At 42.2% G+C, this 20974-nt stretch overlaps 2 protein-coding genes across 12 annotated transcripts in view; one reads left to right on the top strand and one right to left on the bottom strand.

Moving 5' to 3' along the window:
* Nucleotides 1–1803: 1803 nt before the first annotated feature.
* Nucleotides 1804–15910, top strand: Skp1 (S-phase kinase associated protein 1). 3 transcript variants are annotated; one of them, XM_060363738.1, is made up of 6 exons: nucleotides 1804–1962; nucleotides 6019–6115; nucleotides 11261–11334; nucleotides 12466–12609; nucleotides 13931–14167; nucleotides 15058–15225. In XM_060363738.1, the coding sequence occupies exons 2-5, from the start codon at nucleotides 6019–6021 to the stop codon at nucleotides 14129–14131; spliced, it is 516 nt and encodes a 171-aa protein (XP_060219721.1). In that variant the 5' UTR covers nucleotides 1804–1962; the 3' UTR covers nucleotides 14132–14167; nucleotides 15058–15225. The 3 variants fall into 3 exon arrangements, with proteins under 3 accessions (XP_060219721.1, XP_021494562.1, XP_060219722.1); XM_021638887.2 differs by having other exon boundaries at nucleotides 1805–1962; nucleotides 13931–14071; nucleotides 15058–15910; XM_060363739.1 differs by lacking the exon at nucleotides 6019–6115 and having other exon boundaries at nucleotides 1861–1962.
* Tcf7 (transcription factor 7) overlaps nucleotides 15594–20974 on the bottom strand; it is a 33497-nt gene continuing 28116 nt past the window's right edge. For 2 of the 9 annotated variants that reach the window (XM_060363731.1, XM_060363732.1), the window contains one exon: nucleotides 15594–20122. In XM_060363731.1, coding sequence (XP_060219714.1) covers nucleotides 19825–20122 — 298 coding nt within the window. In that variant the 3' untranslated portion in view covers nucleotides 15594–19824. Of the gene's footprint in view, nucleotides 20146–20974 lie in introns of all 9 variants that reach the window. The other 7 variants (XM_021638869.2, XM_021638870.2, XM_060363733.1 and 4 more) reach the window with 6 other exon arrangements.

Genomic DNA, 20974 nt, shown 5'->3' with positions numbered 1-20974 from the left:
TAAGTGAACCACGCACCCAGAGAATAGACTTTCAAAGACTACAGCTGCGGAGTGATATAGTGCTGTGTCCAATTCACTATAGGGAGGAAATTATTATGTAATACCTTCCTGGGAATCAATACCCAAATGACAGAAAAATATATAAAAATCACCCAACTTTTGCCCCAGCTGCTTATTTTCATCAAACGATTTGTTAAATAGTCTGGGAGTGTCAGGGATTGATCCCAGGGACCCAGGCATGCTTAACTTTCCCTAGCACCCAAATCTCCATTTTCTCCTCCAGTTATCTCTTGGTAACTCTGAGAGGCTCTCATACATCTGAAAAACCATTTTGTGCCAAGCTCTGTGCTGGTTTCTAAGAAACCAGCTAGCCTAAGTCTAGATGTATGTGACCGGCACTGCCCAAGACTCCCACCGAGTTTATGCCCTGTGGAGGGAAAGACTCCCCAGTGGCCTTTCCTAGGAGGCCCGCAGCAGGAGCTGTGCTGCCAGGAAGGAGCCTGAGAACCTTGGGCCTTTCATCTTCTGCGATCAGCTGTGGCACTTGGCAGACACTGGATACCGTAGCCCTCCGACAAAGACCTGGTAATTCAAACCACTGCTTGGCCTCTCCGTCCAGTCTTGTCCTAGAGAAACTGTAGTCTCTGGTTTCTTTATGAGGCCCTGCAATGGAAGTGTCTTTTGTCTTTGTGGTGTCAGGAATACCATCACGTGCTCATTGGCGAGGCGAGCCAGGCGCCTTGGTGGGGACAGGGATGCTCCCTAGACACAACAGGGCAGGACAGGCAATTGCACAGTTCCTGGCTGGGACGAGGCCAGATGGGTGCTTTCAGGCCTCTCTCTTCAAAGCTGTTTCATTCTAGCGACCTTATCACAGCCTTCTGAGAGCTGGCCCATACAACATAGCCTGTTTAGGTTCGGCCTGACTGTCCTGGTTCTGTACTGGATCCCCAGGAATGGCTTCACAGGTCTCACACACAGGGCCGAGGTTACCCAAAGAATGTATCTTCTGCTTGTCTCTAAAACCAGCGCTAGCAATTGGGAGACAGGCAGATCTTAGTTCAAAGCCAGCCTGGTCTACACAGTGAGACACTGTCTCAAAACAAAACAGAAAGAGTATTAGGCAAGTACGTATGGTGAAGAATGAATGCTTGTAATCCCAGCGCATTAGTTTTTGACCAACCTGGTCTACATAATGAATTTGTGGCCACCTTGAACCAAACGAGACCTTGCCTTTAAAAACAAAGTAAACTTTTGAAATCAAATAAGCAGGGTGTAGTAGGTCAGGTGTTCCAGGCCACCTGGGCTAAAGTGACACCTTTCCTCACACCCTAAGATTAAAAAAAAAAAAAAAAATCCAGTATCAGTGGAGTAGTAAGGTCTAAGTCCCGAATCCCTGGTCGGCAAACAAAACCTCACTTCTTTGGGTTATTGGGAGATTAACGACGGTCAGGTTGAGGTGAATCCTTTAGGTGAAACTCACACCCCCACAACCGGTTTTGCGGTTTGTTGTTTCCAGGCTTTTCGTGACTGGGGTCTTTCAAGCAGTTTAAGACAGCTCCTGCCTGAAAGGCCCTTCGGGTCGCGACGGTACCTCAGCCGGCGTCCGCCCCGAAAGAGAGCACGGCGCTCTTGAGGACAGAGGAGTAAGGCGGAAGCCCCTCTCCTACCTAGCCGTCTCTCCACCCGTCGCCCCTCCGCATCTCTCCCGTAGACCCCCCGAGGGAGGCGCTTAGGGCCTGGCCCGCCGCCCTCCGCCCGCCACCCGTCAGACAGGCGATCTCAACGGCCAGCCCGGCCGGCTGTGTGACGTCACGAGCTCGGGGTCCTCGTCGCCCGCGTCCCGCTCCTATAAGAGCCGACGCCGCGCGGTGCTGCTGTAGTGGCCTTGTCCTCGGTGTTGCTCTCGCTGTGTGAACGCCGCCCGTCCGCCTCGGGCCTGCGGTCTTGAGACCGAGCACCGTGAGTAGCCGCCCGCGAGGCGGACCGGGCCGTGGTCCCTCGAGGGACGGAGGGAGGCAGGGAGGGTCGGGCGGGAGCCCGGCGGAGGCTGTGGCCTGCACGAGGCGGAGGCGGCGGCGACTCGGGCTGGCGTACCCTGGAGCGCCATGGGGCCCGTTGCCGACCCCGGATGCGCGAGTCGGCCGAGGCAGGCCTCCCGGGGCCGCGCATCCTCTCGGCGCTCTCCTGGGCCAGTGGGAGCCGAGCCCTGTGGCGGGCCTGTCCGTCCGCGGGCGGCGCCAGTCGGGCCCGAACGCGGCTGCAAGGCCCAGGCTTCGGCCCGGGCCTGCCCCAGCGACAGGCCGGCTGCCCCACGCTCCGGGCGGGTGGACGGCGGGGCTTTGAGTAGGGGCTCCCTGGCCGCCCAGGTGGTGGCGATCGTTGCTACTCGATTTTTGGCTCCTTCTTTTTCTCGTGTATCTGGCGTCACTGGCTCCCGATTGGTCTTGTTTATTCTACCATAGAAACTGCAGGTAACAGACCCTCATTTCTTTGCGTTGTTTTGGTACGTCCTGCAGTCTCTTCTGAAAACTTAACTGCTGTAATAGACCCTGTCGTCTGAGGTGTGTGACTTAGGAGCCCTTGACGCTAAAACTTGAGGTTGTTTGAGGGTTTTTTGTTGTTGTTGTTTTTGTTTTTTTCCAAGGGATGGTGTTAACACCTGTCTTTTGGCTCGCTTTTTAGTGGAGTCCTCAGGTTTGGAGACTTGGCGGTTTTTCATCACAATGTCACAGAATGTGCCTGTGGCTTAGAACAATGCAATCTCTTCCAAGAGTCAGAATTTCGAGTCACCTGAAGCAGGCTTGTTTCTAAAGTCTGGTGTAATAGAATTCTCGTTATTCCAGTCTTGGACGGTGGTTTAATTTCCAAGTCCAGGAACTTAAGAGAACTGAAGAGGGTTTTTTTTGAAAAGCATATCAAATCGAAATCTCATGCATTATTACTTAAAAAATTTGCTCTTAATGCCAACACAACAACAAAAGTTAGGTCTAGGATTACGGAGTGCATTGAATTACAGATTAACCGATTGCCTCCCTGTTATTTAATAAGATCCTGGCTCTTTTAACCAGTAACCTGATACCTAAATTAGATTATGACTAAGCACATCTTTATTTATTGTGGATTATTTCAAGGAAATATGGAATGGTCTTTTAAAGTGGTTTTTATCAACGACAAAGTTAGACTTGTTCTCGAGTGTTTATTACAGTACTAGGGACTATAAAAAGAACATAGTGTTTTGCTGTTAAAAATTGGCCTTTATTAACTTTTTTTGATGCCTTATCATAGTGGGGGGGGGTCTACTGTTCTGAGCTCAGTTCGCATTATTGGCAAGCACTGAGAAACATGGAGGAGCAGACAGGTTTGTGAGTTGAAAAGCGAAATTCGATTGTCTCCAACCGTGGATGAATGAGAGCTGCATATTTCAGTGGGTAATGGTAAAACAGCCTTACCTCTCCACCGCCCCTTTCTCACAGCTTAGTTACTTGAGGAAAGGTAACAAGTGTTTCAGGAAGGCTGAAAGACTGTTTTAAGAGATGTGCTGCCTCTAAAGTGTTTGACTCTAAAATGGATGCAGTCAGTGGTTATTTTAAATGCCAAACCCTCTACCTTTTTTTTTTTTTAAGATTTATTATTTATACAACATTCTACCTGCATTTCAGATCTTACTATATAGATGGTTGTGAGCCACCATGTGGTTGCTGGGAATTGAACTAAGGACCTTTGGAAGAACAGAGCCATCTCTCCAGCCCCAAACCCTATACTTTTGTGAAAGTTTGCATTATTAACAACCCAGATCCAGAAAGCTTCAGAAGTACCTTAAGTTAGTAGATAGTAACCTTGAACTCTTCTGTCTACCTCAGAAGTTATATGTGAGGCAGATTGTGGTGCACACCTTTAGTCCCAGCACTGCAGGCAGAGGTAGGTGGATCTCTGAGTTCAAGACTAGCCCTGGCTACAGAGCAAGTTCCAGGACAACCAGGGCTACACAGAGGAACCCTGCCTTGAAAAACTACCAGATAGATAGAGGTATGGTGGGGGGGGGCATGCACATTTTAAAGAGGTCTTGAATTAATTCCTCTTGGAGGAATGAGGGAGAAGTCTGAAATAAGAAAATGCTGGCTTAGAGCTTTTATTATTAGATTTGTTTTTGTTTGCTTTTGTTTTTTCCTTAAACTCAAGTCATGTTAGGACTTAGTTGCTTAATTTTTAAAATATTATATATGTTTTCCTAATGGCTCATATTTTGTCTGAGTTAATGGGGTTTCTGGCTTTTGGGGTTGTTGAGTTCAATTTTTGAGACAGGGTCTTAAGAAACCCAGGCTAGCCTTAAATTTCCTATGTGTCAAGAAGATGGCCTTGAACCCCAATCCTTCTGCTTCTTTACAAAATGCTGAGATTATGGCATATACTTATGTCCTGGTTCACCTTTTGGGCAGAGTGAGAAGACAGTGTTACAGATTGAACTTGGTTACACTAATGAGCGAAATATCCAACCTCTTGTAGTTAATTTTGAAGCATGCTCTTATTAAGTTTCCCAAAGGCTATCTTAAACTCATTATGTACTCATTTATGATCTTCAGCCTTCCAAAAATTGGGCACTATTAGGACTAGTTTCTCTAAAGCCCTGGCTGTCCAGGAACTCACTTTGTAGACTAGGCTGGACGTGAACGCAGAGATCTGCTTGTCTCTGCCTCCTGAATGCCAGGATTAAAGGTATATGCCAGCACCACCATCCTGGCCATTTTTGGATTTATTTATATATATTTGAGACAGGTTCTCCTGGAACTTAGGCTGGATTTGAACTTGGCTGTTGTGCCTGATGTGTGAATTCCTGCCTCTTAAGTCACTGGGCTTATAGGCATGTGCCATCGTGACTTAAATGACTTAAATGCATTTTGTTGTTTTGCTTTTCTTTTTTGAGACAAGGTCTCTATGTACTCCTGACTATTGTGGAACTAGCTATTTAGACCAACCTGGCCTCCAACCCACAGAGATCTGCCTGCCTGTGCCTCCTGAGTATTAGGATTAAAGACATAAAACACTGCTTCCAGCTTTAAAAGCCTTTTTTGTTTTGTGTTTTGTTTGTTTTCTCTTTGTAGCCTTGGCTGGCCTGGAACTAACAGAGAGAGGTCCACCTGCCTCTGCCTTCTGAGTGCTGAGATTAAAGGCATGGTTCACCATTCCTGGCTTAAATGCATTTTTGAAGCAGGTATTTTTGTAGGGACTTAGAAGATCTCAAACTTGGACATCTGAACAATAGGTAATGAAAAATTTAAAAGGACTCTTCTAAATTTGAGCTCCTTATAGGTTTTAGGGATCATATTGACATCTGTTTATATGTCTTTTAAGTAATTGTGTGTTGTCTTGTTTTTCTTTAGATATAAATTAGCATATCCTGGTCTACTTTTTGTAGTCAATTACTTGTTTCCCAACAGTAGATTTCATAGTATGAAATTTACTTTTATTTGATAACAAGCTTTGTTTATTTTGGACTGACTTCGCTCAGGTTTGTAGGTAGTTATTTGTGGCAGTTAATTTTTCAGATTGAGTAGTTATTATTCCACGGGTGCATAAAGGAGTATGGAAAGCATATATCTTAAAATTTTTTGAGGGGCTAGCAAATGGCTCAGCTGCCAAGCCTGATGACCTAAATTTGATCCCAGTAACCCACACAGTAGAGGGAGAGCTGCCTCCTGTAACTTCTTCTCTGACCTCCACATTCCACTTGTGCTAAGGTATATGCACACCAACACACATTCTAAAAGTAAATGTCAGAAATATAGATAGCTCTTAATACAGTTGTAAATGTAGTACTGCCTTTAAGTGGACCTTTAAGGCTGGTGTTTAAAGGAACTGTACTTGGAAATAAGTTTTGTTTTTTTTTTAATAAAAACAATTATACACTTGTTGTGAAGAACTTAGAACTATACAGTAACTTAATTTTCTGACGGACTAGTTGATGAAATAAATGTCTTGTAAAAGGAAATAAATAGCTCTTAAATTCCTATTTGTTAGATGCCTTCGATAAAGTTGCAGAGTTCTGATGGAGAGATATTTGAAGTTGATGTAGAAATTGCCAAACAATCTGTGACCATCAAGACCATGCTGGAAGGTAAGTTTATGAAATCTTGGTGTGGAGAAAGGGGTTGTTTAACTTAGGATAGGATCATGTAAATTCCAAGTATTAGGTTTACTTGAGCCAGTCTGTTACAAGCTTGAGAGTGAAGAAGGTAATTTCCTTCTGCATTGTGTGAATGAAACTATAAGCTATTAAAGTGTTGGGGTTTTTTTTGTTTTTAAGATTTGCTAGGCAGCTGAGTGCAGTGGTGCATGCCTGTAGTCCCAGCACTAAGGGCTCAGAGGCAGGCATATCTCTGTGAGTTTGAGGCCAGCCTGGTCTACAAAGTTTGGGACAGCCAGGGCTACACAAGAGATACCCTGTCTCAAAAAACAAAAACAAAACATGAACAATAAAAAAAGATTTGCTAGGTGTGGTAGCTCATAACTTTAATTCCAGCACTTAGCAGAGACACCTATCTCTGTGAGTTCAAGGCCTGCCAAGACTACATAGTTAGACCCTGTCTCACAAACAAACAAGATTATTGTGTGGGCAGCCATGAGGTGTCACACCAGATAGTGTGTATTTGAGAAGTCAGTTTTTGTCCTTTTGCCTCCTCTACCTCACCTTGTTGGGGTTGTAGCTCATGCTGCCCTGAAACTCTGGGTGAACAAAGTTGTTCTTAACTTCAGGGAGATCCACCTGTCTCTGCCTCCCAAGTGGTAGGATTAAAGGTGTGCTTATAATACCTGGCTACTTTGTTTTTTTTTTTTTTTTTTTTTGTTTTGTTTTGTTTTTTTTAACCTTTTTGTGTTTTAAAGTTTTTATTGTTAATGTGTGTGTTTAGGTATATGCACATTCTTGCAAGTGTTTGTGAAGTCCAGAGGCATTGGATCCAGCTGGAGCTGGAGGTAACAGGTGGTTGTAAACTGCCCAATGTGGGTGCCAGGGACTAAACTGGATCTGCTCCAAGAGCAGCAAGTGCTCTGTTGACCACTAAGCCATCTCCAGGCCCTACCTTTCATCCCCTTTTGAGGCAGGTACTCTCTTTTTCTCCCACTGTAATATACATCCTTGTCTCTGCTACAAAGAGTGCTGAGGGCCTGGAGAGATGGCTCAGTGGTTAAGAGCACTGTACTTTTCTAGAGGTCCCAAGTTATTCCCACAACAACATGGTGGCTCACAACCATCTATAGTGTGATCTGATGCCCTCTTCTGGCATGCAGATGTACATGCATTAAAAAAAAGTGCTGAGGTTACAGACACAAGCCACCACATCCAGCCTTGTTGACTCTGAGGCTCAAACTCTGCTCTTCTTTCATAGCAAGTACTTCTACTCACTGAGTCATCTTGCTGACCCTGATGTGACTTCACATATCTATCAGGCAGTCTTATCTATCACTTTTCTTTTTGTTCTTTTTTTGTTTTTGTTTAGTTTTGAGACAGGGCTTCTCTGCAGTACAGGCTGTCCTGGAACTCCCTCTGTAGACTTGCCTCTGACTTTCTGAGTGCTGGGATTAAAGGCACATGCCACCATGCCTGGCTGCAATAGTCTATTTCTGTTTCAAGTAAATTGGATTTACAAGTGTTTTTGTTTTTTTCCTGATAAAAACCAAAGTATTTGGAATGGGGTTGTCTTGTGGTATGGAAGCCAAATAGAACTGCTTGCTTTATTGTAGAGTAATCTCTATGGATTGAATGCTGTTGAAGAGTCTCTTAAAAAGTTTACACCTGAAGAATCTGCATTTAATTTTTTTCTTTTTTTCCTGTTTGGCTGTTTTGCCTGCATGTATGTTGTACACCACACCATGTTCATGTAGAGGCAAGAAGAGGGCATAAGATTCCTTGGGATTGGAGCTGCTGGATTTGGGAGCTGGGAACCAAACCTGGGTCCCTGCAAGTGTTCATAACCACTGAGATGTCCTTGCATTTAAGTTTTATTATGTATCTCTCTGTATTGTATATTTATGCATACCTCAGGACAACTTTTGGGAGTTGGTTCTCTCCCTCTGTTGTGAGTTTTGATCATCATTGAATCAGGTGGTCAGGCTTGCAAGGCAAGCACTTTTTACCCAAGATGTGTGTGTGTATGCATATATTGTATGTATGTTTCGAGATGGGGTTTCTCTGTGTAGCCTTGACTGTCCTTGAACTTAGAGAGATCTGCCTGCCTCTAGTCTCCCAGAGTGCTGGGATTACAGGCGTGCACCACCATGCCCAGCTGATGTATTTATTTTTGAAACAAGCTTTTCTTTTTGTCTACTTGTTATCATGATGAAATTGCTGTAACACATTTGTGTGATTGAACAAAGATGAGATAAGATAATGGGTCCTGAACCTTTGAAAACTTACTAATTAATATTAAAATAGTGTGCATGGGAAACATACACACTGGTGTTTAAACTTGATGGGAGAAATAACTTTGTAAGAATGTTCTCTATTACTTAGTCACAAGGTTTTACATAGGAAAAGTTTGCAGCTTATAAACACTTGAAGAAGGCAAAGAGTATCCAGATGTAGTGGTCCATGTCCATAATGTTAGCACTTGGGAGGTTGAAGCAGGTCCCTGGAACAGGTTTGGGAGCTATAACCTGGTGAAAAGAAGGTGAGACTTTTGTATGTCAAATGATGCTGCAGGAGCATCCTGATTGGTATCAATCCATGTTTTAGAAATACTACAGTGTGTGGTACTAGTGAGACCGATTTTAAGTTCCATGATTTTGGGAAATCATGCTGGGACAAAGTTGACATTATTAAGGATTATTAAGGAAAGTAAGTTAAGTTAGTTATGGTGGTGTGTGCCAGTAATTAGAACACACAGGAAGATCAAAGCCAACTTATGCTACGTTGAAAGTTTTAGGCCTTCCTGAGCCATGTGAGACCTGTCCTCTTAAAGAATTGAGGGGGCTAGAGAGATGTTTCAGTGGTTAAGGGCATTGACTGCTTCTCCTGAGGATCCATGTTCAGTTCCCAGCACCCACACAGTTCATACTCACATAGCAGCTCAGTTCTCTGTAACTAATTTCAGGCCGTCTTGGCCTCCATAGCACCGGGTATGCAGGTGATGCATGCACATAAGCAGACAAACACCCAGCCACATAAATAGGTAGAATTTTTTAAAAATTGTTATTTTTAGTAGTTTTCTAGGTAGGATTGTAGTACTGTGTTTAGTAAAGATATAAATGAATTTGAGAGGATAGAGATAAAAAAGACTTTGAATTGTGTTGGAGATGCCTTCAAGGGAAGAAGACACATTTCTAGGTGACTTCCAGTGCTTTCCAGATGTATAACTGATACAAGTACAGGGCTCTTCCTGTCCTGGAGGCTGAACACAGCTTGTGTAGAATTAGATAAGTGCTCTTCACCTGAGGTACAGGACTTGCTATGTTAATTGCACGGGATAGATCTGTGTGAGTGACTTTTTAAAATACAAGCTGGACACATTCTCTTTGGTAATTGGTATTTTTCATGTGGCACTTGAAATTTTGTATTCTGGTAATGAACATTGTAGATTCGGTCTAGTAAGACTGTAAACCCTTTGGTATGTCCTGTAGTCAAGTACCTGTTGAATGGCCATAATAAAGAGAAAGTGGTCCAAGTGTTTCTGGAAAGGTCGGTGAGTGACAGCAAACTTGCTCCCTGAATACTTGTTTTGTCAATTGAAGTATTTACTTCATCTTAGCAGTTCTCTGATGTGCTGGTCTCTCTTGTGTTGCTTCAAAGAGGCATTTGCCAATTTTAAGAGCATTACTTGCCTAGAAACTTGTGCAGACATGCTTTGATCTCAACAGTAAGACTGATAGATAGCAGTGGCTCAGGAATTCTTTCTGTATCCTTTGTGGTCTCAAAGCAGAATGGGTTCATCTTCTGAAGTACCTATAGCTTATAGGAATCTAGCCTCCGGAGATCCGGAGCTCTTTGAATTTGGCATCCTACTGCTTTCTTTGTTTTGTATCTGCAGTGCCACTGGTTAGAGTTTCATGTGATTTTAAAAAACAAAATAAAACTTTTTAAACTGAGGATAATCAAAAGTGAAAATCTGTGTGCATGTGGTTCAAGTGTTATCAGATACAGGTGTCTGTCAGAATTCCCTGAAACAGAATAGCTTAAAGGAATGTATTTTGTTTTCATATATGGTCCTAAAGAAAAAGCAAAGCATATCTAAATACTAAAGAAGCAATTCTTCGTAGCCATCAGGACCTTAATATTACTTAAGCCTTCTTCCAAATAGCTTTGTATTTAATCAAAGGTAGTATTGTTGTCTTGTATATCAGCATCTCAATCACCCAAAGAGAAATTTTACAGTATAGTCTCTTAACCGTATTTGTAGTGGTAGGGGAGGAATGGTTTTTATAAATGAAAATTTGGACTCGGTATTTTTTGTTTGGTTCTCATCTAGACTTGCAGTACCTAAGGGTCGACCTTCGATTTCTCATTTTACTTATTTGACCTTCAGGACGTAGATATATTTTTTATGTACAAGTGTTTTGCCTGCATATATCTATGTGTACCCTGTGCATGCAGTCGCTACGGAGGCCAGAAGAAAACATTAGATTCTCCTCAAACTGGAGTTAAAGACTGTGTAAATTGATGGATAAGGGAAACCTTGTAACGTTATTGATTATAGTTGTGTGGTGGCTAAGGACTATGGCAAAGAATCTCAGGCCAAGAGTACTTCAAATATAAGAAATGAACAAATAAAAATTTGGTTCACTTAAAAAAATACAGGATTCAGCTTTTCCAGATTGTTGCTCAGTTATCCATATTTGATGAAATCACTGACAGGTATGTGTGCCCATGCTTGACACCAAGCTAGAGTCATTTATATAAAAGGAATCTCAGTTGAGAAAATGTCCCTACAAGATTGGCCTGTGTGGCATTTTCTTGATTAATGATTGATGTAGGAAGGCCCAGCCCATTGTAGGTGGTCTCATCTACAGGCCTGGGCTGTATAAGAAAGCTAGCTGAGTGAAGCAGAGGAACAAGTCAGTAAGCAGTGGCTTCCATTTTGGTTCCTGCCTCCAGGTTCCTGCCCTGCTTCAGTTCCTGTCTTGGCGGGCTATAACCTGGAAGTATAAGGTGAAATAAATTCTTTCTAACTTGCTTTTGATACTTTATCACAGCAATAGAAATCCTTATTAAGATAGTATGTTGTTACAGAGTTGAGAAATAATGCCTTCTCTCTCCTGGTTTTCTTAGATTTGGGAATGGATGATGAGGGAGATGATGATCCTGTTCCTTTACCAAATGTTAATGCAGCAATTCTAAAAAAGGTAAGTGATTATTTTTTGTTTTTGTTTTTCTTATATTGATACTGGGAATTGAATTTAGGGTCATGTTTAACATATGTTCTAGGGGCTGAAGAGATGGCTCAGTGGTTAAGAGCACTGTCTGCTCTTTCAAAGGACCGGGGTTCAATTCCCAGCACTCACATGGCAGCTCACAACTGTCTGTCACTCCTGTTCCATTCTCACAGAGACCTATATTCAAAGCACCAATGTACATGAAATAAAAATAAATTATTAAAGAAATTATATATATATATATATATATATATATATATGTTCTATTACCAGCTGAGCCCTAGTCCAGGTATGGTTCTTGGGATGGATTTTGTCCTTTTTTTGGGGGGGGGGTATCTTTGTTTGTTTTCAAGACGGGTTTTCTCTGTGTAGCCCTGGCTGTCCTGGAACTTGCTCTGTAGACCAGGCTGGCCTCAAATTCAGAGAGTCCCCTGCCTCTGCTTTCCAAGTGCTGATATTAAAGGTGTATACTGTAACCTCCTGGCCTGGTGCTTTTTATTTTTATTTTTTTAATGGGGCCCTTGCTTGATAGTCCAGGCTGGCCTTGAACTTAGAAGCAATCCTACTGCTGTCTTGTGGGTGCTAGAATTATAGGCATGTGCCATCATATCGGTCTAGACTTCATAATGAACTTAGATTTTACTCTTTCCATTGTTTGTGAAAATGAGTAATTTTTTGTGTGTATGTGGTATGTGCATACATGTGTTTTGGATGTGTACCTGAAGACAGAGGAAGACATTAGGTTTCCTGATATATTACTGTTTCCTGACTCTAGAGCTAGACTGGCAATCAGCAAGCTCTCCCTGGCACTACCAGTACTAGGAGTTGCAAAGTGCATGCTGTCTCAACTTTTTTATGTAGATACTAAAGATACAAAATGGGGTCCTAATGTTTGTTCAACAAGTGCTTTTACTGACTGAACTATCTTACCAGCCCTGGATTGTGTGTGTGTGTGTGTGTGTGTGTGTACATGAGAACTAAATTTCTTAAAACTTTTACTCAACATTTTGTTCGGCCACCTTTAATTAGTTCTTACCCAGTGTGGGCTTGATGCCCCAGCATTGAACTCAGGTCTTGTGACAGGAGCATTTGTTGTTGTAGGTCATTCAGTGGTGCACCCACCACAAGGATGACCCTCCTCCTCCTGAGGATGACGAGAACAAAGAAAAACGAACAGATGATATTCCTGTTTGGGACCAAGAATTCCTGAAAGTTGACCAAGGAACACTTTTTGAACTTATTCTGGTATGTTATTGTATAAGGTAGTTCTGTTGCAGAGCCTTCACCATTTAAAGGGTTGAATTTGCTAGATGCACTGATCTTCAACTATGGATATTTATTCTCTGGACTCATATGCAATGTTACATACATTAGTAGTTACATTAAATGTAAATGGTCCAAGCACTTTTAAGAGGTAGAAATAATCAGGTCAGATAAAGCAAAACTTTTTTTTGCTGCTCCTGTGAAATGAACTTTAAGTAAACAGACACAATTAGAATTAAAGGTGAAAAGAGTATGCTAATACAAATCAAGAGATAGCTGGAATGGTGGTTATATTTTGGAGTTAAGGGTGGCTATTTCATAACGATAAGGGGATTGATTCATTAAGAGTACATAGTCATAGACATCTACCTAGAAGCAGAACTTCAAAAAGTGAATAAAGTAGGGAAACACAAAGGTCAAAACAGAATTGTTCAGTCATAGTTAGAAACCTCAGTTTTGTTGTTCAGTAATTATAACAAGTGGACAGAAAAGCAGTTCAGGAAAACTGTTGAACTGCTTGTCTTAATTTACATGTAGGACATTACATTTAATTATAGCCATATACATTTTCATCAAGATAGACCAAGTTCTGGCCATAAAAATCTCAGATTTAAATGTATTCAAGTTACACAAAATGTGTTCTCTTACCTCAGTGATAGAAGCATATAAAATGTCTGAAGCTGAGTGTGGTAGTACATACCTTTCATCCCAGAATATAGGGGGCAGAGGCAGGATGAGCTCTGGGTTTGAGGACAGCCTGGTCTACATAGCAAGTTTTAGGACATTTAGGACAACATAGTGAAAGCTTGGCTCAAAATAATATCTGAAAAAAAATGGCAAATATTTGAAAATTTAGTAATTTGGTAGTAATCTATAAGCCAAAGGGAAAATTAAAGTATGTATTTGTTATGAGTGTTCTGTCTTTACACACACCAGAAGAGAAAATCAGATCCCATGATAGATGGTTGTGAGCCACCTTGTAGTTGCTGGGAATTGAACTCAGGACTCCTGGAAGAGCAGTCAGTGCTCTTAACCGCTGAGTCATCTCTCCAGCCCCGCCAAAGAAAAATTTTAAATTAGTATTTTTAACTGAATTGAGGTAAAACACTTAAAATGTGGGATAAAGGTAAAGCAGAATATGAGGAAGATTAGTGGAAGTTGAAGGTGCATTGAAAATAATCAGTATTAAAGGACGGAGAATTTCATAGAGATCAAAGATGAATCATTTTAAGCTCAATTTGATGTAAATTGTTAATCACTCAAACATTCAGTACACATGACTAAAATAAGCTATCATTTACAGGCTGCAAACTACTTAGACATCAAAGGTTTGCTTGATGTTACATGCAAGACCGTGGCCAATATGATTAAGGGGAAAACTCCTGAGGAAATTCGTAAAACCTTCAATATCAAAAATGACTTTACTGAAGAGGAGGAGGCCCAGGTAGGTACCATACAGCCAGTTGATTACTATTTAAAAAGAAACTGGAACCCAGTTCCATGACTAGAAAAAAATGACTTTACTGAAGAGGAGGCCCAGGTAGGTACCATACAGCCAGTTGATTACTTTTTAAAAAGAAACTGGAACCCAGTTCCATGACTAGAAAAAAGACCCATCATGAAGCCTTGGCCTAGTGCTATAGCTTACCAGTGCAGTTACCTAGGATGCATTTGAAAATGCCTTGATACCAGCCGGGTGTGGTGGCACATGTCTTTTATCCCAGCACTTGGGAGGCTGAGGCAGGCTGTGTTTGAGTTCCAGGACTACACAGAGGAATCCTGTCTCAGAAAGCAAACAATAAAACCCCAGTAACAACAAAAGTCTTGATACAGAGGGAACGGATAGTATACATCTCTGTCTACTGTACTTTTGGTCTGTGTCTGGATCTAAAGCACTTAGATGATACTGTTCTTGAAGACTTTACTTATTATTTGTGTGTGTGAGCATGGTGGTCAGAAGAGGGCATCGGATTTCCTGGAGTTGGAGTTACAGGTGGTTGTGGGGTGGGAGTGGGATAGGAATTACAGAAGTCCTCCAGGGTAACAGTGAGCAGTCTTGACTTCAAGGCATGCCCAGTCTGATATTGTTACAAGCATAAAGTAAATTGGATTTTGAGCTAAAGGGGGTTCTTCATTTTCAAATTTTAATTTTTTTCACTTGGGACATTTATATAGGCCATAAATACTTGACTTTAGAAATAGGGGCCTGATAACACAAGAGTGGATGAGTTGGGTTTGCTTGCCAGCTTGGAGAATGGAACTACAGCTCTCCATTGTACCTGCTGTTTAATGATTTACAAAGTCACCAAGTCTACTCTTAACATAGTATTTTCCCAGTTTTTCATTACAGGCTATTGATACATAGTATACATAGTACTTAGCCATCTCAGAAAAGAGCACTCAAAGTACTTCTTTGTCTGTCTCTTCTAGGTACGCAAAGAGAACCAGTGGTGTGAAGAGAAGTGAAATGCTGTGCCTGACATTGTAACACTAGAAGGTTGTTCCAAATGCTAGTTGCACTGCTCTGTTTATAGTTGTTAATATTAGAGAACAGTAGACGAATGCAGCCTTGTCCTTACTGCATGTGTAGTTCCCGTACAGATCAGACCTGTGGCTGAGTTTCTTCTGTGAGCAGAAGTTACTTCCCACCCCCCATTACTCTGAATAAAACTGAGCTATGGGTTTTCTGTGGAAAGTGGCATTTTGGGTTCCCCTCATTCTGTAAAGCGATTTCTATTCACTGTCCAGTTAACTTCAGTAAGCCTTTCAAAGTTGGCATTGTAAATAAAACAACTTAAGAGAAGTATTCTGAAATAGAATCAACAAAACATGATCTTTATTCATGAGTCAGAATCTGGAACAGGCAACCTGAAGTTAATGTTGGGAGTGGGGTTAGGATGTCTTCCTACCTCTTTGCTGCTGGTAAGCTTGTGTGCAACTGGGCCCTAGTAATTGGATCTGAGGTCTTTTGTCCTTTTTTTTTTTTTTTTTTTTTTTTAATTTTAAATCTTCAGTTTTGAATATGTTGCATAGAGATTCAGTTTACTACCCGGTTTGGGGGTGGGGGAATGTAACTAGACAATTTGTTAGCTTTTCAATTAAAAAAGACAGTTAATTTATGTGGTATGTCATCTTTTTATCATCAGATGTTACCAGATGAGGAAACACTACTTGCATGTAAAAAGTAATTTAACCTTTAACATTAAAGTGTATGGTGAAACTCAGAAAGCAGCCATCCTAAGTGCAAGATGCCTTTCAATAAAAAGTAATACAGTAGGTAGTATACAGTTGCTTTTGTGGATGTGTGTCTCTTCACTTAATAAATGAATTAAATTCAGTTACTTTTTAATTGAAGAGATTCTTGGGGGCGGTGGCGTGCTCCTTTAATTTCAGCACTTGGGAGGCAGATCTCTTTGAGTTTCAAGATTGCTTGATCTACAGAGCAAGTTCCAGGAGCCAGGGCTACACAATCACTTGTCTTTAAACAAACAAACAAACAAACACACAAACACAAAACTCTTAAATTTAAAAAGTACATATGAAAATAAAGCATATCATTATCTGGCATTTTCTTTTAGAAAGCATTGCTCGCTGAAACTATTTTTAAGAAATAATTTTCCCCATTGTGTTGGTTCAGTAGGGAAGGAAGGTTATAGTCCAGTGTTAGCTGGAGTGTTTTTCCTGCCAGTTACTGCTACAATAAACAACACATTTACCCAGCCCAGAAACACTGCATGTTCAGGACAAACCCATCTTTGTGGAAGCTCTAGAATTAATATTATATACAGTGATTGTAAAACAGGTGTTCATGCATCTGTGTAAGGCTTAGAAGTGAGAAACCCCATGAAGTAGGTGACTCAGGCGCAGAATGAGATTGAGGGGAAACACATAGCCTTGGTATTTCAACCCAGCATTATGTGCCTCCTTCCCTGTTTGAGGATTTGATCCCAGGGCCTTGTGCATATTAGCTCTACTAATGACCTGCATCCTCTTCAGTGCTTCTCATAATTTACCTTCGAAGTACAGTAGCATCTTCCTTCACAGATCTTTGATTTTAAAAAATTTTATAATTTTGTGTGTGCACAAATACGTACATTGAGGAACTCATGAAGGTCAAAGAAGGAAGCACAGAGAAACTTTTAAGAAAGCTCTGAAAAGACCCAAGGAAACTAGTATAGTCTTCATAACCACAGAGAAAAACAAGCTCAGTTTTATGTAATTCATTTGGGGTCTTAAATTCTTGACACATTTGCCTGGTAAGTAGGATCTGACATGGTCTTAGAGTTCTTATCCCTTCTGTTTTCCTAGGATTAAGATGCAATGGAGCGTAGAGTGTAAAGTGCCATCCCATTTCTATTAGGCTAGGCCTTCCTATTCCTGCTCATTGTTTATCGAACAGAGATAGGCAGAGATTTGTCTCGGGCTTCCACAGCCTAAAGGAATTTGAGATATATCTCAGAAGAGTCCAGTCACTGAGCTTGGCAAAGAGAGAAATTTAAGCCTTCAAATTAGGAGACATAGGAAGGCCTTGGTAGCTTGCTGCACTCAGCTTTCATTATATCCATCCAGCACAGAATGGGAAGCAGCTGCAGCACAGGGAAAAGTTAATGTATTTCAGAGAATCCTAAGTATATGCCAGTTGTTTTGGAATGGGTCAGAAGGGCCTAGGGGAATATCCTGTTCTCTAATGTCTACGAAAATTGGGAGGGTTCTTGGCTCCCTGTGTGACGAGTCACAAAGTCGAATTAGGTTTCCATTCTCAGGTCCTTAAGACTTCCTCAGGTCTCAGGAATGTAGTACTGTGATTGGGGAGGATTCAAATTTGGTTTTTGGTTGTTTTGATTCTAAGAGTTGCCAATGTGCCCTCCCTAACACACACAGGCGCTGCACTCCACAAAGAGTGTATTGTTCATGTACCCAGTGTACTTAAGAGGACACACAAGATCAGACAGAAAAACCCCAACTTGCACTTGCTAAGAATGTAGGTACTAGGCCCACAGCCAGAGCAGATTTCTTTTAAAATAGGACAAGATTTCCAAAGATTGCCTGCTCATCTTTAGAAAGAGGTCTAAGTCCAGACCTGTGATTTCCAGTGGCCTGTATAAATACTTTGGGGATGTAAATCCAAAGAATATTCAGGGACAGCGGCAATGCAGGATAATATTCTGGTGGCTGTCCTTAAATACTCATTATCCAATGGCTGACCTACTAAGGTGGTATGATGTTCATACTATTCATGTCCACGCTAGAGCTCTAAAAGTTAGCACAGTATACTTTACACATGGTTGATAGCATGCAAAAGAGTCACTCTGACTTCACAGGTCTTACACAAAACTGGGGAAAAGTGCCTTAACAGCCAGTCCTTGTGAAAAGTGTGTGTAGGACTTGTGTGACATTAAATTTTAAGACTGGATTGCTTTTCTTTGAAGTACAGAGTGTCTTGTCTTTTCTCTGCCCTTAAAGGGAAGTAGAGATCTTGAATACATTTTAGGTTGGACTGTCCAGTGTCTGGATGGCAACTGCCAGCTCATTGGTGTACAAAGGTACTAGGGAGTAGGCTGGCTTCCCTTGAATGCTGTGTCCAAAGATTAAGAGCAGAGCTTGGAAAGTGAGCTCAGCTATGGTGATCAGGACCAAGCCCCAGGAGGAGATAGACTGATTTTTGTTTTTTGCAGTTTGTCTTGTCATCTTTGTACATGTTAAGGAATACACTCTAGGTTTTTGTGACAGAAGAAAAGGAACATTAAGTGTAGGCACTGTTAATTGAAACAGCTTATTACTCAGTCAGGCTTTGAAAAACCCAGTAAAAAGAATCTTTATTCTCATGTTTAAAAAAGTTTTTCTATGATAATGCATTAACAATACAAAAATATTTTGGACACTACATCATTTTTCTGTTTTTCCTTTTGAGATAAGGTCTCTATGTAGCCACCTGCCTCTGCCTCCCAAGTGCTGGGATTAGAGGTGTGTACCACCACACTTTTGGCCAGTTTTTTCCCCCCAAGACTTGTAACACTACACTATAAACATAATCTTTGAGTTGAGAAACCAGTGGCTAAAGTAGGAACTAAAGGCTTTTTTTTTTTTTTTTCCTTTTTGAGGTGTGTGGAATACATGGATAGCCCCTTTGGATTCAGGCTATATACAGTGAGGAGAATGCAAAAAACGAAACAAAAAAACCCAGTTAAAGTTTTTCAAGGCTCAGGGTTAAGTTTGGCTCAAAAAGGGTTTCTAGAATGTGGCAACGAACCATGTCCACCACAAGAGGTTTTATGGGCTCCTTGCTTTAGTAGTTAACAGATCTCTTCCTTCCTGCAGCCCCGTAGAGAAACTGAAGCAGGCCAGTTCTAAATGCTGAAAGACGGGCTCTGGCTGTTGGGAGATTTGATATTTGCCCTCTCACAGCTGCCCAGCAGCTGACTCAGATGAGCTGGAAATGGAACTGGGAAGAGCCTGATGGGGAAGGGTGCACCCTGGATTTAGGCCAGCTTCAGTTTACTTGACTGCAGTTTCTAACGCTGGTGAGTTCTTACAAGATTTCCGAGTGATTCTAGTGAAAACTGACTACTGCCCACCAGTAGGTAGGTCAGTGTTATGTTGTTGCCAAGGTTGGAAGGCCTTAACGTAACCTATCCTACTTCCTCCTTCTCTTGCAAGCTCCTGAGAACACAGTAAGAAGCTTCCTCTGGCCCAACTTAAGAACAGCAGCTGTTTTTTGTAAACAGAGCTTCTCAGTTTCCTTAAGAGAGAAGCATTATTATTTAGACTTTTGTGGCTGGTCAACCACGGAGTCGTCTTGTGTGACAAACCAGGTATTCTTGGTCCGAAAGATACTGGCATGGGGAAGGTGTGGCAGGGGGCAAGAGAAGCATCTGTAGGGAAAACACCTGAACTCAGTCCAGCCCATCTGACCCGCAGCAAAAAACAACCCACAAGGACAGTAAAGATATCCAGCCAGCAATGAGAAAGAGATGTGGTTGCCGTAGGCACCAGGATGCCCTTAGTAAGATGATACAGCTACACAGATCTCATCCCCACCACTTGAATTGATGGCCTCTGGTTCCAGGAGCAGTGCAGCCTTTGAAATCTTCACCACCTTAAGAGGACTCCTAGCTGGTTCCATGTGCCGCCTCTTGAGTTAGGGGTGAGCCCCTGGAGCAAGCCAGGTGTTCAGTGTCTGGCAAGCAAGGCAGCTAGCTAGGCTGCCTGTCTCTGAGATTCCTGTTGCTGTACTTGTGTATTCTGGAGGGTGCTGAGGGGGATCTTTGGGGACTCAGAGGCTGGAAGAGTGAGAGCTGCAGAGTGACCTGAGAATGTTGGTGCTGGCTCCACTGCGCTAGCAAGCAGTTCTGTGGGGAAAGGGGGCAGCAGAAGATAAGAGGGTGAGTCCTGGGGAGCTGGGGACCGGGGACAGCCTAGAGCACTGTCATCGGAAGGAACGGGGCTGGGGCAGCGGCCTTCTCCGGGTAAGTACCGAATGCATTTCTTTTTCCTCCTAGGAATAGTGAAGAGAATTATCTGTAAACAGAGGGTGAATCCATAGTCACATACCACAACCAGAAAATGGCTTGTCTTTGAATAGCCTGGCTAACCATAACCATTTTGTCCCCTCTCTTCAAGGCCAGGGAAACTATGCCCATTCTTTCAGCTCCACCTGGCCCAGACCTAGGACAAATGCAGTTACACAGAACAGCCACAAGGTGGCAAAAGGAACCTTTTGTGGGTAGGCCTGTGGACTGCCTCCTGTTTCCAGGGGAACCATCTCTTAGTTTGGGTCTTTTGAGCTACTGTTCCATGTATATTTGTAGGGATTAGATAGGCAATAAGGCAAGGGACTGTGATGCTTGTCAGCAGTCTTAGTTCTCACACCAGGCTAGTGGAAGAAGAAATGTGCTCTGGGGGACAGTTTGTCTTTTGCTCTCTGTTTTTCACATGGGGTCTCCCAATGTGGTGCTGGTTGGCTCGCCTCAACCTCCTGAGTGCTGGGTTACAGGTGTACACCTGTCCCCAGCCAGTTTGTCTTGAGCAGCACAAATGGATGGAATAGGACCTCTTTTAAGCATGGTGTCTCCATTTCCTACTGTGAGCACACCACACACAGAATTCTTTCCTCTTTGCTCTTGGATGCTTCTTCCTTTGCCTGTCTCCTTTTCCAGTGTTACCAGGTACAAGATGGCAAGTCACACATTTGCCTGGAGACAACCTATTTTCAGGAGTCTCTGTTTTCTTAAGTGGGAATTCTATTTTAAAGAAATGAAGAGCTGGGTATGGTGGCACAAGCCTTTAATCCCAGCACTTGTGAAGCAGAGGCAGGTGGATCTCTGAGTTTGAGGCCAGCCTGATTTAC

The sequence above is a fragment of the Meriones unguiculatus genome, chromosome 11 (genome assembly GCF_030254825.1).
Source record: "Meriones unguiculatus strain TT.TT164.6M chromosome 11, Bangor_MerUng_6.1, whole genome shotgun sequence".
Lineage (NCBI taxonomy): Eukaryota > Metazoa > Chordata > Mammalia > Rodentia > Muridae > Meriones > Meriones unguiculatus.
This window is presented reverse-complemented; position numbering and strand designations above follow the sequence as displayed.

Coding starts and splice junctions, on each gene's coding strand:
- Skp1 (XM_060363738.1), top strand. CDS start 6,019: ATGCCTTCGATAAAGTTGCAGAGTTCTGATGGAGAGATATTTGAAGTT. Junction 6,116..11,260: donor CATCAAGACCATGCTGGAAG/GTAAGTTTATGA, acceptor TGGTTTTCTTAG/ATTTGGGAATGGATGATGAG. Junction 12,610..13,930: donor CACTTTTTGAACTTATTCTG/GTATGTTATTGT, acceptor TATCATTTACAG/GCTGCAAACTACTTAGACAT.